At 47.6% G+C, this 13,118-nt stretch overlaps 1 protein-coding gene across 1 annotated transcript in view; it reads right to left on the bottom strand.

Moving 5' to 3' along the window:
- The window catches only part of CCDC6 (coiled-coil domain containing 6), a 111,639-nt gene extending 101,248 nt beyond the window's left edge, over nt 1-10,391 (bottom strand). The window contains exon 1 of the mRNA XM_041748765.1: nt 9,934-10,391. Coding sequence (XP_041604699.1) covers nt 9,934-10,248 — 315 coding nt within the window. The 5' untranslated portion in view covers nt 10,249-10,391. The remainder of the gene's footprint in view (nt 1-9,933) is intronic.
- Nucleotides 10,392-13,118: the final 2,727 nt, after the last annotated feature.

Genomic DNA, 13,118 nt, shown 5'->3' with positions numbered 1-13,118 from the left:
TGGTGGTGATGGCTGTACAACACTGTGAATGTACTTAATGCCACTCAACTGTCCACCTAAAAATGGTTAAACTGGTAACAATGTTGTGTATATTTTACTGTATTTTTTTTTGTATTTTTTTTTTAAATCATACCAAAAAAGTCATTGGCCCTCTTCACTGGGTACATAAGGTATTTCCCAATAATAACACTATAGGGGTGCCTGGGTGGCTCAGTTGGTTGGGCATCTGTCTTCTGTTTAGGTCATAATCTAAGAGTCCTGGGATTGAGCCCCAGGTAGGGCTCCTTGCTCAGCGGGGAGTAGGCTTCTCCTTCTGCCTCTGCTCCTCCCTCTGCTCATGCACAGGCACGCAATCTCTCTCTCTCTCTCTCTCTCTCTCTCATATAAATCTTAAAAAAAAGCTACATGCATTCCAGATTCAGAATGATGTGAAATAATTAATATACTTTACAAAGAAATGGCACCTTAGCTCTTAGTGCTCTGTACCAGAAGTCCAAACCTCTACTTTATGGTATATATATATATATCTAAATTGTACTCTTTATTTAAAAAAAAAAAATGTTAAAATCATCTGGCCAATTTTTTTCCCCTCAAATTTTAGTGTTTCTATAATCAAGAGCTACTAAATGAAGCAGAGACACAATGTTTTGACTCTCAGCAAATGTCTTTGTTTAGATAAATTAAGGCCTGTCTAGTGAAGACCCAAAAAAAAAAAAAAAAAAACCTCAATAGAATAAAAGTTATTATTTGGTTGGTATATTAGGGTAACAGAAAAAAAAAAAAAAAACACCACTTCCATGCAAATAATGTCACAAGTCGAGAAGCTCTTTCTATAATTAAACACCAAATAAATTATTTTTCTCAAGACCATTTTAGCCTTTCTAACTCAATCTCAAAGAGAAGACTCTACTTAGGAGAGCAACGCATGACGTGTTTAATCTAGTGCAGGTACTAGATTTCTAAGAACTTTCTTTAGCTCATGCATACTCCATGTTTTCATTCTTTCACTTTCCTCTTTCCTTCTATGGAAAAGTTTTTTGAATCATGACCAATGTCTGGCTGAATATCCTAGCTCCGCTCCTCAGTACCAAGTGGCCTCATTTGATCTGAAATGCCCTGAGATGCCCTGGAGGGTATTAACCAGATCACTATGGACATACACCTGGCACCCACAGGAGGCTGGTCTGATCTGGAACAGATGCGTGGAAGATTATCCCGTCAATCAACACTGCTTTAAAAGAAAAAAAAAACAACTGGAATTTGGAACTGCCCATAAACTACTATCTCTAATTAACTATAACATATGAAGTCTTTACTTTCACATAGTTTTGGATTAAAGACAGGAAATTCGATCCATCCAACAAAATTCCATGAAAGGAACGTGGTTGAGCCTCAGAGTGTACCAGGAATAGAGGCAAAACCACCTAGATAATTTCAATCTACAGGCAGATGCAAATTACAAAATTAAAACATCAATGACATTTCTTTTCAATCATCACCACATAAAGGAAATTAAAAACAAACAGAAAGCCTCCTGGTGCCATCTCGACACAGACAAATTGAGCAACAGCTCTCCCCATCTCTCTGCCTTACAAAATAAACTACAGGCTAATTAAACTGTGAGTGAATATGACACATCGTTTCTCTTAAAAGTACTCAACAAAACAGAGAGGGTAACATAGCCTTCCCTGAAACCCCTGCAAGAGTCCACTGAACTTCCTTTCTTGCTTCCACCTACATGTTGGTTATCTCTGCATTCCCCAGATCTCTGGACTGCAAAGTGCTGGAGAGAGAAGGACCACTCCCTCTGCTCTGAATTCTCTAAAGCAGCAAGCGAGGGCCAAGCTGGATGAAAGTCAAGTGCAATACTTGGTAGGCTGCTAAAGAAGCCTTTGCATTCCTTCTGGATATTTCAGAGTACTGGCACACAGTAGGCTGTTCATAAAGGACTTGCAAGCTGAATGGTGCCTATTTCAGGCTGTATTTATCACCCGTCATTTTGGGCCTTATAAAAATAAAAAAAATTATTTTTGAGGCGGCAAAGGGGGAAAGAAATCACAGAAAATTCCCATCACTGAACAAGTATAAAACTGAGCACCTGGCTCAGTCAGTTAAACATCTGCCTTCAGCTCAGGTCATGGTCCCAGGGCCCTGAAATCAGCCCCATGTGGAGCTCCATGATCAGCAGGGAGTCCACTTCTCCCTTGCCCCTCCCTCCGCTCATACACTCTCAAGCACTCTCTCAAATAAATAAAACCTTAAAAAAAAAAAAAAGCATTATAATGAATTTTAATCACTAAACTGCACCCCAGACATCAGATCTAGGGACCAATAAGTAAGAGGATGAGTTCTTTCTAAACCATTAAGTCAAACTATTAACCCTTTTGAGCATTCTTTTCCCTAAAAAAGAAGGCTTCCACAAAGATTTGTAATTTGGTAGAGTAAAATTCTTAGCTGTGAGCTTGACAGCCATAAAAGATAAGAAAATTTGACAGTACTGGGGAAGAAGGAAGAGTCTGCAAGCTAACACCCCTAGGAGATCCTGCCGATTAGAAACATTTTCCAGAGCATTAGTTTCCCTGTCAAGAAAATTTCAACCACCACCAAGCAAGAACACACTGAACCTGTGAACATTTACTTCACCAGCTTTGACAATAATTCAATCTATCGAAAAGCAGCTACACTGTGATTCAAAACAAAAAGCAACTCCTACCCACTGAAGGAAGAAGTACAGGAGGGAAAGAGGAAGAGGACTGTTACTCTTTGTTCAGTCCGGCTGTGGTTTAAAAAGTCAGATTAGCATTTCTGGGTATAAATGCAATGATCTCTGCATGATTTAAGAAAAACCGAATGCAAGTACACTGTGTGTGACACTATCATCAACCCCATGAAATTCCACTCTGTAAGCCACACATGAGCATCCACAAGGATTCAGCAAGTCTCCCAATCCTATTTGCAGATACTTCTCCAATAAGAGCTTCAGGTTACTGGTACCTGCAGAGATGTAGGAAAGCCCAGAGTTGTTTCCAGAGGAAGCTGTGGGGTATTTCAACAAGAACCAAAGTTATAGGAAATACTGCAGTGATCTCACCATCACCACAACTGAGGTGGTAAACCTGAACACTTTCACCTAAAAGCCTGGCTCAAAAACCCTGGGAAAGGCAAACCTAAAGACACTTTGTCCCCTTTCAGAGGTGAATGTATCATGAGCATCTAGATATAGGCTACAAGGTAGCCTACAACATCCCTCTGGTTAGGAGGTGGGAGCTCCAGACACAGGTTGATGGTAGTAGCTCCCCAAAGTATACAGTGTATCCATCCATCCATCCATCCATCTAGTCTGTTTAACCATCCAGAGTGAAGATCTTGTTTGCTGCTATTCCAGACCCATGCAGGATGAGTGGCCTATTTTAGTCCATGGTCAGGAGACAGTATGGGCACCCTCCCCCAATTAAAAGCAAAAAGCTCCACCACCTAATGCCTCCAGAGTCAAGCCAACATGTCCTTGAGTATCCATCACATGCCAGGCCCCCAAAAATGGGGGAAAACAAAGTAAATTCTGCCCCTAAAAGGAATTTAGGCATCTGAGGTGGGGGGTGGGGGGGGGAGCGGGGAACACCCATGTGACGGGGAGGTGGAAAGAGTGACAGATGGGTCCTGTGGGAGCACACAAATGGGAGTGTAACCCACTGTGTGGTTGGCAAAGAAGCAATGCCAGCAAACACTGCAGTGGGGGGTGGAAAAGGCAGTATAGTCTACTAGGATTTACAAGGTAGAAGGGAAGGGAGGAGGAAGGAATAAGATTAAGGGCAGGAAGTACATCCTAGAGGAGTCAGAGAAACCTATTAAAATTCCAGAAATTAGCAGTTCAGCCAAGTGAGAGCCTCAAGAACACAAGGGGTATGAGCACAAGGGGTACAATAGCAAGGTACACAGGGGCCAGACCAAGCAGAGCCTGGCAAACCACCAGGAAGTCCACCCGGATCCAGAGGGGAATGGGGAACCACTGAAGGTTTTTAAATAAGCAATGACCGTTTCAGATTTTTGTTGTAGGCCAATCTCTCTGGTCTTGGACAACAGTCACCACAAACAGGTACTGGTGATTCTCTGAACTATTCCTCAGCCCCAGCAAAACAAATAAGGATAACACTGCTAAAAAGACGGTCATAATCTCCTCTAATGTTTTGTGTTTTTTTAATCAAACACAAATAAATACATTACATGAAACACACAGAAGGGACCTATGAACATGAAGAACTTTTAAATGTAGAAGAAATCTAATAATACAGCCTTTTTAAGAAGTCTGAACTTGGGGATCCCCGGGTGGCACAGCGGTTTGGCACCTGCCTTTGGCCCAGGGCGCGATCCTGGAGACCTGGGATCGAATCCCACATCGGGCTCCTGGTGCATGGAGCCTGCTTCTCCCTCTGCCTATGTCTCTGCCTCGCCCTCTGCCTATGTCTCTGCCTCTCTCTTTCTCTCTCTGTGACTATCATAAATAAATAAAAATTAAAAAAAAAAAAAAAAAAGAAGTCTGAACTTGCATATAATTAGACCTAACTGTGAGATCATACATTTTCTCAAAGTTGTGTCTCAGGTTGGGTGCTTCCATTAAAGAATCTAAGGGGAGGGGAGCCTGGGTAGTTCAGTGGGTTAACCGGCAGCCTTTGGCTCAGGTCAGGATCCCAGGGTCCTGGAATTGAGCCCTGTATCAGGCTCCCTGCTCAGCAGGGAATCTGCTTCTCCTTCTCCCTTTGCCTGCTGCTCCCCCTACTCGTGCTCTCTCTCTCTCTCTCTCTCTCTCTCTCTCTCAAATAAATAAATAAAATCTTTAAGGGAAAAAAAGGGACGCCTGGTTGGCTCAGCGGTTAAGCGTCAGCCTTCGGGTCGGGCAGGATAGAGTTCACATCAGGCTCCCTTCATGGAGCCTGCTTCTCCCTCTGCCTAGGTCTCTGCCTCTCTCTTTCTGTCTTTCATGAATGAATGAATGAATGAATGAATGAATGAATGATCAATCCTTTAAAAAAAATAGAATCTAAGGGGGAAAAAATTTTTAACAGGAAAAAAAAAAAGGACACATACCACACCTCTTTACACGGGCAATGTCAATCTGACAGTTTCAGTCTGCCAAAATGAAGTCTTAAAAATGGAAAATAGTGTATTATACTTCCAGAGTAAATAATCCCAAATCCACATTTATTATATGGTGGCTTTTACTGGTTAATGAAACCATTACACTGTTGGTGTTTGAAATAGCCAGGTTAAAAAAAAAAAATAGAAAGAAAGAAAGAAATAGCCAGGTTTTCTCTAATCATGCCATAACAACCTGGTTTTTTTTTTTTTTTTTTTTTTTGCTATAACCTCAAAATGCCTCTTTATTATAGAAGTTTAGGGAAATAGATAAACAAAGGACTAATTTTATAGTTAGACACTTAGACACTAGTGGCTTATAATAGACTTTATTTTCAAACTAGACATGCTGAAGGTCTGAACTAGTCTAGACACCTTAGAGAGCTAGCCATGTCACGTGTGAAGCTCTGCTTATACACGGAGAATTCCACAACTAGTCTACAACTATGAAGCCATCCAATGACTGCCCACTATTACATTTCTTCACCCGCTCAGAGACCAGTAGCTCTGGACACCTCTCACTACAATCAATCACATAATCCCCAATTATATTTTCACCCACAATATAAGCCAGATAGACCTAACATCTAAAAGCTAATCAACAGAGTTACTGAGCATTTGCTTTTTATGGTCTTCACTCCAATGAAGAAATTATGATCTATAATCAGCAAGCCTCAAGTAAAACACCCAAGCTTGTAACTCCTAGATGTACCAGGGACTTGGACACATGGATGAAGGGCCTCATACAGTGGATTCTTCCCTGTAGATAATGCCTACGTCTATCATGCAGATGCTGAGAATACAAACCCACAAAATCAGTCCTTTATTAAATGGATAGCCTTTTCCAAATAAGCACTTATATATCAAAACAGACAGAAATGAACACCAGGTAAGAGTTTTATCAGCCTTTGGACTGATTTTTTAAAAAGGGCACAAGAGGGGCACCTGGGTGGCTCAATCAGTTAAGCAGCCAACAGTTGATTTCAGCTCAAGTCACAATCTCAGGGTCCTGGGATCAAGACCCACATAGGGCTCCACACTCAATAGGAAGTCTGCTTGAGGATTGGCGCACTCTTTCTCTCCCTCTGCCCCTCCCCCCACTTACACTCTCTAAAATAAAATCAATCTTAAAAAAAAAAAAGAATCACAACACTTAGGTATCACTGTCCACCTATCAGAATGGCCAAAATCCAAAAGACTGACACCACCACATGCTGGCAAGGATGTGGAGCAACAGGAATTTTCATTCATTGGTGGTAGGAATGCAAACCAGTACAGCCACTTTGGAAGACAGCTTGGCAGTTTCTTAATAAAATTAAAAATACTCTTACCATACAATCCAGTAACTGCACTCCTTGGTATTGACCCAAAGAAGTAGAAATCATTTGTCCACACAAAACCCTGCACATAGATGTTTGCTGCAGCTCTATTAAAAAATGCCAAAAGTTGGAAATAACCAAGTCCTTCGATAGGTTAATGGATAACTAAGAAGACAGTAAAAAAGATCAGTGGTTGCCAGGTTAGGGAGGGATGAAAAGGCAGAGCATAGAGGATTTTTAAGGCACTTGGTCTACTCTGTATGATGCTATAATGGTAGATATGTATGATTACACATTTGTCCAAACCCATAGAATGTACAAACACCAAGAGTGAGCCCTAATGTAAGCTATGGACTTTAGGGGATTATGATTTGTCAAAGTCGGTTCATCAGCTGTAACAAATGTACCACTCTGGAAGGGAATGTTGATAATGGGGGAGGCAAAGGACAGGAAGTATATGAGAAATCTCTGCACCTTCCCTTTAATTTTGCTGCAAACCTAAAACTGCCCTAAAAAAATAAACTTTAAAAAGAGAAAGAGAGGGATCCCTGGGTGGCGCAGCGGTTTGGCGCCTGCCTTTGGCCCAGGGCACGATCCTGGAGACCCGGGATCGAATCCCACACCGGGCTCCCGGTGCATGGAGCCTGCTTCTCCTTCTGCCTGTGTCTCTGCCTCTCTCTCTCTTTGACTATCATAAATAAATAAAAATTTAAAAAAAAAAAAAAGAGAAAAGGAATGTTTCTTTAAAAAAAAAAAAAAAAAAAGAGAAAGAGAGAGAGAGACTGAGAGGGTCTCTCTCCTCCAGGGTATAGTCGAGCAATATATCTTTCTAACATGCTCAGGGGAAAGGAAAGACATCTATAATTATCTTCAGTGCTCAAGAACATGAATGCTAGTATTAGATGTAGAGGAAATAATACAAGGCAGGAAGGCAAGTAATAGGATTATGGCACCATTTCTCTTCAAATTAACTAAAACAGTGAAAAATCTAACAAGGCCTTCGTTCAATTGAATATAAGCCTTATCACAAACTTTCTAGCCAGCTATTAACAAGGGCTAAGTTTAAGTTAGAGTTGTCATGGGTTGTGCAGCTTAACCTTGACGTAAACCACAGTACAGTGTTGTACTATGGACCCTTTACACCCACAGACCCATTTCATGTGGTCACACACATTTCTCCTTCCAAATTACATACCTGAGGTCAATACCACTTCAACACAATCTGGGCCCCAGACCAGTTAACAAAACTCTCAAAAGTTTAATGGAATCTCTTCTCTCTTAAAGGAATCTCTTCTCTGAGTTTGTTTTAGTACCACCTGCCAAGTCTTAAGGAATCAGGTAAACCACAGGCATTTTTATTTGTCTCCCTGAATATATGAATCAGAGATTAAAGAACAACTGAGCGGCTTTTGGTACTTGTAGACTGTCATCTAAAACAACTTTAAAACTGGACTCAGTAAGGCCACAGAACATTTCAGAAAGTATATTTGGTCGGACGTCAGTTTTAGCTGAGGGTAAGTGCTAAGAAATAAAGCCACCACCTTAAACACTCTTCAAGTGTTCAGAAGGCCTCTCATCTTATACACCAGGAATGAACGTGTTTGTCTGTGCAAATCCAACGTGTCTGTGTACAATTTACAGGCCTACTTATAATATGGTCAAGTGTCAAAGAGATACCCTTTCATAGTACCTCCACCCCCTAATCCTCTCCCAAACAAAAACAGCCTGAATTGCTCACTGTATGCAAGAGGCTAGAGATTCTGCTTCATATAAGTTTTACTACTTTCCATGGTTCACATTCTCCAAGAGACTAACCCTCTCATTTACTAACTCAAACCTTAAATAAACTGCTTCCACCAACTTCCCCTCTTCTCAAACCCCCACTCAGCAGAGAAGTCTCTCTCGGCCAAGAAAGCTACAGAGGAGGCTTGGAAGTGGCTGCCTCTGCAAATTCCTCCCCCTTCCTACCAAAAGGGCACTTCAAGAACTTGACAGTCTGGAAACGTGTGCATGTTGCTCCAATTGCATTCACCAGGACTGGATCTGAGCATGCAAAGTATCTTTCTACAATCAATTTCTATTTAGGCTGCCAATTACACTGAAACTTTGGTGGAAATCTGCTTCCTAAGCAAAATCAGAATGCCATCCAGGTCCCACGTATGAGCTAACACTGGGGCGGCATACACCCACTAACACATACACACTCAGTCCTCCGCTGAGGACTTTTTCTGGCACAGGGGCATCCTAAACTCGCCCCATTTCATTTCCAGACTGTCATCTTTGATCCATTCCCAAATTCATGCTTTTTTCTCCATCTGAAGGTTCAGTCTCATCAGCTATTGTGCAGCAACTACGGTAATTTACCCCCTTGATTTCTTGACATTTTCTTCTCTGCTCCAGGCTGGGAAACTGGTTTGATCTGAACAGAGTTGTCTGTGTGGGGATTCTGCACGTTAGTGATGTGGCTAGCTGGCAGGGATATTAGGTGAGAGCACACGGCGTACTTTTTGCCAGTTTTGCTGCACCTCATCACGGCTGTAGTGGCCTTTCTAATCGCCTGCTATACACTAGGAGAGTACAACACCTAAACTAACCCTCTTCAGGGGAGCCTCGGGGCCTAGGTGGAAACAGAACAGACATCAAGTATCTGGGCTGTGAGGCGAAACACCCCTAGACGTAACACCACCGATGAGGCAAACGCAGGTACAGATGTTCCCTTGACCCCGTCCCCGGCAAGGGAAAAGGAGTCAGTCGATGCCCTTTCACCGTGGTTTGAGCCTGTCCACGCTTCACAGCCTTCACCCTGCCCAGGCTGGTGTAAGATGCTGCATGGCCCGACTGTGCACCGCCGCCGCCACCCACCCCCCCACACCCCGATCCCGACCGTGCTAAGGACTTCCAACGGAGGTGGGAGCACTCGCTCCGGCAGCCGCCCTTCCCTCTCAATCCTGGCCAGAAAACTCCACTTCCCGGATTCCCGGCCACTCTCTCCCGCCCCCTCCCAGGGCGATCAAGCTAGCGCCGTCCAGATGCCAGCGAAGTGCCCAGCCCAGCTACGCACCCCCCAGCACCCCAAGCCAGGCCCCTGGACCTGACTCCGGCTCCCTCCGTCTCCCACAACCTAGGGATCCCCAGATCCTCGGCAGGCTAGGACTGAAAAAAAGTCCCACCCCGCCCCCCCAGCCACGCCACCAGCCTCCAGCACCGCCCGGGAGGGGCCTCCTCCCAGGAGGCGAAAAGGGAACGTGCGTGGTGGTCCAGCAGCTTTGAGCGGCCGGACCCCCAGGGGGAGGCCAGACTCGCGGGGCCCCGAGGGGACCCCTCCCTCTCCCCCACCTCCGGGGGCCAGCAGCTGTCGGCAGCGGGTGCGCCTGCTGCGGGCTCCCGGGAGCCTCGGGGAGTTCGGGGGCTGCCCGGTCCAGGTGCAGCCTCTCCCGGCGGCGGGCGGAGGTCGGCGCCGCGGCGCGCCCCCGGGGGCACTCACGATGGTCACGCTGGCTTTGCGCAGGTCGCGGTTCTCCTCCTGCAGCGCCTTGCACTTGAGTTTGTAGGTCTCCAGCTCGATCTTCAGCACCTTGTTCTCCTGCTGCAGCGAGGCCAGGCGGTTGGTGAGCTCCTCCAGGCGGAACGGCGAGATGACAATGCCCCCCGACTTCCCCCCGCCGCCGCCTCCCCCGCCGCCGCCTCCCCCGCCGCCGCCGCCGCCCGAGGTCGACGAGCAGGACGACTGCATGGCGGCCGAGCTGCTGCTGTTGCCCCCCGCCCCGTCCGTGTCGCTCTCGCTGGCGCTGTCCGCCATGGCCGCGGCGGGCTGGGGAGAGGAGGAGGAGGAGCAGGGAGGCGGCGGCGGCGGCGGCGAAGGCTGGGCTGCGAATGAGTGGGCGCCGGGCGAGCACAGGGGAGCGCCGAGCTGGGCGCCGGGCAGCAGGGCGCAGACTCCGAGCGGCGGCGAGAGAAAGAGAGGGAGCTTCCCGCTGCCAAGGGACCTCCTCTGCCGGAGAACAGAGACCCCGCCCGGGCTCGGGCAGTACTGCACTGGGGCTCGCTCCAGCCGGGCCTGGCGCGCGCGCTAGGCCGCCCGACAAAGCTGGCCCGGAGCTCCGGGGCCCGCCCGCCGCCGCCGCCGCCGCCGCCGCCGCCGCCGCCGCCGCCGCCGCCGCGGCCCGCCTCCCTCCCGCCTCCCTCCCGCCTCCCTCCCGCCTCCCGCCTCCCCGCGCGGGCTCCGACCCGCGGCCCCGGGACGCGCGGCCACCGCCGGCGCGGGAAGGCCAGGCCAGCCTCCGCACCAGCTGCGCGCCGACCGCACGTGTTCCGAGGGGCGCCTCCGGGCCTCCGGGCCTCCCGGCCTCCGGGCCCCCAGACCCGGCCCCCAGCCCCGGCCTCTTCCGGGCCCGCGCCGGCTCCCGCGGAAGGAAGCCTCGCGCCCTGCTGGCCTCGCAGGTGCTGGGGACACGTGGAAAGGTCACTCCGTGGAGCTCCCCACCCGGCCCTGGCCGAGCTGTGCCCCGGCCCTCCGCCGACTGCGTGTGCTCCTGTCTCCCTCTGTCTGCCTCTAACACACACGCAGCCCTTTCGGTCGTATCGTCTCCGTGAGCTTCGCTGGGAAGCCCAGGAGAGCGAGCGCCAAGGGGGCGGGGGGGACGGCAGCAGCCACAGGTTCACCTCGTTAAGAAAGAATTTGCGGAACACGCCGCTCTCTTTACCCCCGTCCTAACAATCTCGTAAACCAAACCGCGCTCGACTGTTTAAACAAGGTGCAACTCTTTTCTGTCTCTCTCTGCATCCTGAGAACAAGTGCCAAGACGTGTCACGCAATGGGATTAAGACACCAACACTTCGCTAATCCAAAGAGAGACACTTTCTGTGGGTTAGAACCCGTCTCTTTAAGTGCCAGTTTTCCAAAGTAACTGCAGACCTAGCATTATGCCGTACAAATGATGATGAGTAAGTGGGAATGCGGGATGACCGTCACCCTTATTTACTGTCCTCTTGCCCACTCCTAGAAAACTTTAATAGGTCAAAAATAATACATTAATGACCCTAACGTGATCTAATTCAGGGTTCTCGTTTTGAAGCCTAAGATGGAAAACTTTTATTCCCCTTCTTCCCTCCCAAAGAAAGGGCCTGCACGAAACCCGCCCAGCAGGTGACATCTCTAAACTGTTGACACAAAACAGCTTTCACTTATGTATAAAAATTGGAAAGTGAAACCGACCAGACTAGTTATTATCTGAGCTTAGTCAAGGAAAGAACAAACACTTGGAAACAGAAAATGGGGGGGGGGGGGGGGGAGTCTGAAAATTGTCTATTGCTTTGAACTTTTTGGAAATGTTTACAATGCGTCAGGAAGGCTAAAGAGGTGGATTTAGTGACTTTTATTCCCACTCCTCTGCTATCTTTGAACCTAAGTTTGATCTTATGATTAAGCTTTCAGCGGCGAATGGAAACTGGCACCTCGGAATAAACTCAAACCCCAAGGGTTCCGAATGACATCATCCTTCACCAAGATGGCTGCTTCCAGCCGACAGCTGAGAAACGCCAACTGCAATTCACCCCCAAATCTTTTTTTTAATTTTTATTTATTCATGATAGTCACACACACACAGAGAGAGAGGCAGAGACACAGGCAGAGGGAGAAGCAGGCTCCATGCACCGGGAGCCCGACGCGGGATTCGATCCCGGGTCTCCAGGATCGCGCCCCGGGCCAAAGGCAGGCGCCAAGCCGCTGCGCCACCCAGGGATCCCCACCCCCAAATTTCTCCGAGTTATTTTTTAGTGCTAAAGGACTTTTGAACTTAGGCACTGTTGGGGTGGCAGGGGGGGGAAAAAGGATTGGCTTTGCTCTTCTGAAACATATGGCCAATGTAAATTGTGAGAAGTGATCCAGAGTGATTTTCATTGAAAACTTTTTTTTTTTTTTTTGGCGTGGGGGGGGGGGGGGGTCCGAGGGGCTGGGATCTGGTGCATGAGACAAGCAGCTCGTTCAAGTAGAAAACGGCTTCTGGAAGACTCACTCGCCGGGCGAAATGGACGAGGAGTGAAGCCCGCAAGGAGCGGCGGACGGGCCGAACTCGGCTTGAGCCGCAGTCCTCCCGCTCGGTTCAGCGCCGTGATAGCATCTCCGAGCCGGCCTGGCTTCCATACTTCACAAGTTTCCTATTGTTCCCTATCCCGTCGTATCTTAAAGCTTCCACTTTTAGAGCTTATTGCGACAGAAACATTCCTTCCAGGCAGGGCAAGGAGCAAGCTGGCCCCCAGCGCTTACCGCCAGCCACCTCGGAAAGACCGACGGACTCCCCCACGGCGGCCCGGGGGCGGGGCCTAACGCGCCCGACTTCCTTAAAGGGCCCACGCTTCAGAGGAAGCTTGACAATGTGTTGGTCTTGCACAGAATCTGGAGGAAAACTGTATTTTGACACGGCGTGTGTAGGCAGTAATTGTGTTTACAAGACTTTGGGGGGTGGGGGGGGGAGCCATCTTCTAAAGCTTCCCTGCTGATACAGATGGGAATAAACTGGGGAATATATATATTTTTTTTCCACTGTGGTTTTTATTGTTATTGCAAAGCAGAAGCGTATCTAATTTTCTAGTTCTTGTAAAAGTGATTCCCCTTATAAACAGACCATTTATCACAACATTGGCTCGGTAATAGCATTACAATGGGAACAC

The sequence above is a fragment of the Vulpes lagopus genome, chromosome 3 (genome assembly GCF_018345385.1).
Source record: "Vulpes lagopus strain Blue_001 chromosome 3, ASM1834538v1, whole genome shotgun sequence".
In the NCBI taxonomy this organism is placed as follows: Eukaryota; Metazoa; Chordata; class Mammalia; order Carnivora; family Canidae; genus Vulpes; species Vulpes lagopus.
Note: the sequence above shows the minus strand (reverse complement) of the source record. Positions and strands in the feature narration are given on the sequence as shown.